This window comes from Branchiostoma floridae, chromosome 1 (genome assembly GCF_000003815.2).
Source record: "Branchiostoma floridae strain S238N-H82 chromosome 1, Bfl_VNyyK, whole genome shotgun sequence".
NCBI lineage: Eukaryota > Metazoa > Chordata > Leptocardii > Amphioxiformes > Branchiostomatidae > Branchiostoma > Branchiostoma floridae.
The window spans coordinates 2,082,927-2,087,571 of record NC_049979.1 but is presented as its reverse complement, the minus strand read 5'-3'; the positions used below and the strand labels follow the sequence as shown (position 1 = coordinate 2,087,571).

Here is a 4,645-nt window from a genome sequence, read left to right as displayed (position 1 = left end):
CAAGGTGACCTCTGACGGTGGGGTCAATATGCAAATGAGGCATCAGCTGCCCTGGAGACCGGATAGCGTCTACTAGCAACCAAGATGGCAGACGGCGGCCCACCGCGATCTTCGGTCACACCAAAAGTCGCCCTGCAGTACTCCGAGATGTGAGTTTTCCTACTTCTTCCGAATTAGAGTTTACAGATGCTGATAGGTGCAATGCATTTCTGCAACCACAAAGTTTTTCAAGTTTTTTGGGGGGCCTAAAAAGTTGTAAGAAACACCCCCAAGTCAGGAAGTAAAATCACCTGTGCATTGCGATACAGTAGGTAAGATTACAGGTAAACATTGGTCACTTTTCGATGTATTTTGCAAACCTTACGTTGTCTTTTAAAAACTTGCATTGAAATCTTACGTTTGCATGAGGATTTTCGGCTCAAATGCATAATGAGGGGATTTTTAATCCACTTGAAATGACACAATCGTTTGAAAAAAGTGTTGTGGTCGAAGTCGCCACAGTTGCTATCCGCCTGCACGGACCCATAGGAATGCGATCCTCGAAAATAACACTTTATCATAATACGGTGGTTGGTTAAGTACAAGGGAAACTGTATCGAGTTGCGCCACTGAAGAAATGTAAGGTTACAATTCCCTTTGATGGAACCCTTGTTGGAGTGAAGCTATTTTCTCACCGGGTCGACCCTCGAGATTTTTTGGGTTGCCTGGTGTATTTAGGGCACTAAGACAATATCATAAATCATTTTCCCTCGGGAACTCCTTGAACAAATAAAACCCAAGCAGCGATCAAGCGATTTTTTTGTCTTTTCATGAAATATTTACTAACTTGTCGCCTCAATTCTGAAAGTGTTTATGTTACAAGAGAATAGCCGATTTCCAATGAATTGTTAATGTGTGCTACAGAGTGGGGTATCACTCACACGTCAAACACAATACAGCAGGCTCTCAAAGGAAACTCCTTTGAGACCAACAGGGGCTTCAGGACTCTTGATAAGGTACATGCAGGACGCGTGGATAGATTTACCGCACATCCTACAGTGAAGGGCAGCCGTTCATTTCTTAACGTTGAAGTCTTCGTAGAAATTTTGACGATACTAAAGTCGAAATAGAACTTGAATTTTCTTTTAAAAGTTTCTTTTTTTTAAACCTTCTTAGCAACGTAAATAAGGTCGCGTCGTTTATTTACTTTAGAGCACAATAGTACACAAAGAAGTGGTCCCCATAAACCTGGAAGGACGCTTGGATTTGTACATTCTAACTCATAAAAGTCGAATAGCTCTATGAGTGTCAACCGGCGGAAATAAGTATTGCATGATAGAAGCTATTTCAACTGTCGTATCAAGCTTTGCAGTGTCTTCGGGAACGATTTGGAATGCAAAAATTCTAGTGCGTGAATCGGATTTTCCCAATCAACATTCAAAACTTTGCTGTTGTCTTGAGATTCAAGTAAAAAGAACGACACTGCGTTTATTTCATTCATTCCCCAAGCAACAGCGGAGTAGTCTACGAAATCCAGCGTAGTGAGGGAGGGGCTTTCCTTCTGATTCTGGTCTCGCATAGTTCAAGCAAGACGCCATTAAACAAAAAGTCACTTCCACAACCTGAAAACAGTGGTCTCTTTCTGCTTAAGATCTTGGTTACCTTTAACTCACTTTAAGCATCTGAAAAAAAATGCATGCACACCTGTGACTCACCTGCTGCAGCTGACATGGACAGGTCCGAACACGTGACCACATCACCGGTACACTTGACATGTGTTTGTTGACATAAGATAAGCCGCTGTGCACGCTTTTTACCAGCCCTAACAATAACGCGTCTTCTACCCTGATTCCGCAGCAAAAATCCACAAGAACACCGTGCAATCTTGAGCACATATTTGGTTAGTAGAACCTTAGGATTTGAAGTTAGGGTTCGAATCCCAGCTATACAGCAGGCCCCAATGCTGTGTCCTTGGGAAAGGCACTTAACACCCATTTCTTCCAACAGCTCAGGAGAAAATAAGTACAATGTACCTAGATTCGGTTATGGGCGTCCTCTCGGAAGCGATTGAAATGTGTAACACTGGAGGTCCCGTGTTTGAGTTAGCCGCATCTCGTGTGGGTTAAAGTGAGTTAAAGAACCCATAACACTTATCGAAAAGGGTAGGGATCCTTCCCGGTGTGATTGGATCAGATCTAATAGACAGCCTAGTTCTGGGTTGACATCTTGAAAATGCGATAGTCACCTGTTATGCCAATCCTTGCACAAATGTACCAAATCTCGATAGATAAAGACAAATGAATGCACAGCCTGACTGTAGAGGTACCCAGGTCAGAAATGACCCTTCAGTCTTAAAATGAAAAGATAAATTAATAAATAACAGTGTATTTCTTACTTCTTGAAGAAACTTTGACTTCCTTGTCTTAAGACCTTCTTAAGATGCCATTCCTTCTCTCCACAGGTCTAAGACACCGGGAAACTTTCAGCACATCCCTAAGTGGTCGGACCTCCACCCCACCATCCCCCAGCTGTACGTGCCCGAGTGGAAAACAGACATGAAGAACAGAGAAGTCATTCTCAGGGTCAGTTGTGCCTTCCTTCTTGAGTCGTAGTGTTTTCATTTTACTGAACATTACCATGGCCAGTCTTTGTCAAAGAATTATTAATCAGATTCAATCTACTGTTTCTATTCTTATCTAAACGTTGCCGGAAATCTGGATAAATATAACGTTCACATTCGTCGTAAGCCATCGTACTATTTTGATGATGTAGAATGTTTAAGCAGGCTGTGAAAAAAAAACCGCTGACAAGGAGCTCTGACAGCATTTTCCAATACAAGATAGCTGAATATAGTAAAAGTTCTTGTTAACACCACCAGGGTAGTACTCACATCCGTACTCGTTTCGATGTCTGTCAGACACCACCATCAGGGTTAGAGTGACCTATCTCCGTTCTTAGTAATAGCATAAATGTAGCCAGCTGCATGATTGTGATTGATTAGAGTTGGTTTATCGAAAGCTGTAAGGAATATAAATTTCTCTTTACTGTTCAAGTATCTGAAGTGGGGAATTCTAATTCTACAACACATAGTCAAATAGTCTCCAAGCAGACCCTACGGTGCCATAAGATAGTATCAAAGCTGGCCAAGGTATAGCCGGCCAAAGGGAGTCAAAACCCGGTGCCGGCTATACTCCTTAGCCAGCTTTGATACTATCCTTTACTATCTTAAGGCACCGTAGGGCCTGCTTGGAGACTAATAGTCAAATAGCATGCCGGGTCTTGATTTTTGCTTCCACCTTTGCAGGAGTGTAAGCAGGCTGGCCTGTACTACGGGCCTCACGACGAGAGCCTGTTCCTGTTTGCGTGTGGTGCGATGAATGTGATTTTTGCTTCCCCTGTTGCAGGAGTGTAAACAGGCTAGCTGGCCTGTACTACGGGCCTTACGACGAGAGCCTGTTCCTGTTTGCGTGTGGTGCGATGAATGTGTGTCTTTTTCCTTCCCCTGTTTCAGGAGTGTAAGCAGGCTGGCCTGTACTACGGGCCTCACGACGAGAGCCTGTTCCTGTTTGCGTGTGGTGCGATGAATGTGATTTTTGCTTCCACCTTTGCAGGAGTGTAAGCAGGCCGGCCTGTACTACGGGCCTCACGACGAGAGCCTGTTCCTGTTTGCGTGTGGTGCGATGAATGTGACTTTTCCCCTTCCCCTGTTGCAGGAGTGTAAGCAGGCGGGCCTGTACTACGGGCCTCACGACGAGAGCCTGTTCCTGTTTGCGTGTGGTGCGATGAATGTGTGATTTTTGCTTCCCCTGTTGCAGGAGTGTAAGCAGGCCGGCCTGTACTACGGGCCTCACGACGAGAGCCTGTTCCTGTGCAAGCGGGAGCGATTGAACCACGGCGAGGACCGGCGGCGCGTGGAGACCAACTACGCGAGCCAGCCGGACCGCCGGACCCTGATCAACCCGCCACGCTGGTCGCACCTGTACCGCCATCGCAGCACGCTCATGATGTTCACCGACCCTGGCTCGGACTAGGGAACTTTCTCTCCGCCAGGGGTCGCTGCTGCACGCTCATGTTGTTTAGGCATCGTACAAAACGTGAGAGTGTGACTGAGAAGACAACGAAACACACAAAGTGTAAAAAGATTCGTTTCTTTTCTATACAATTCGTTGATGGATACGTCAAATTTAAGGTCGCAGAGAGAGCGCTGCGAGAGCGCCGTCCTGGTGGAAAGGGGGTATTATTAGCGACTAGTTCAGTGGTTCAGGGTAGCCTTTACCTGGCCTTCCTACTCAATAAAAAGCCAGATTCATACATACAGTATATATTCAAGCCCGCATGTGGTCGGTCTTAGCCTCCATCAGGCTCCACAGGTCACTGGCAGAATTTGGACAAATATAGACACATAACATGCCAGAGGAACTAGCTATGAGTATGGTTTGGGAAATAGCTAACTCGTCTCGCATCATTTCTGTCTATATTTGCCAAATTTCTACTATTTTTCAGCAACCTGTGCAGCCTGGTAGAGGTTTAGACTTACGGACCTCATACGGACTTGAATATATATGTGCACGTGTGACCCCAACTTAAGGAGTTATGGATCGAGCAAAAGAGCGAGGGGAGCCATGAGACCGATGAGAGCTACTCTCCAAGCAGAGGTTAGGCTCCG

General features: G+C 45.4%; 1 protein-coding gene across 1 annotated transcript; it reads left to right on the top strand.

Moving 5' to 3' along the window:
• LOC118419436 (testis-expressed protein 43-like) lies at positions 1–4,639 on the top strand. The gene is made up of 3 exons (XM_035825806.1): positions 1–149; positions 2,441–2,561; positions 3,795–4,639. Exons 1-3 carry the CDS (start codon positions 85–87, stop codon positions 4,008–4,010), a joined length of 402 nt encoding a protein of 133 aa, XP_035681699.1. The 5' UTR covers positions 1–84; the 3' UTR covers positions 4,011–4,639.
• Positions 4,640–4,645: the final 6 nt, after the last annotated feature.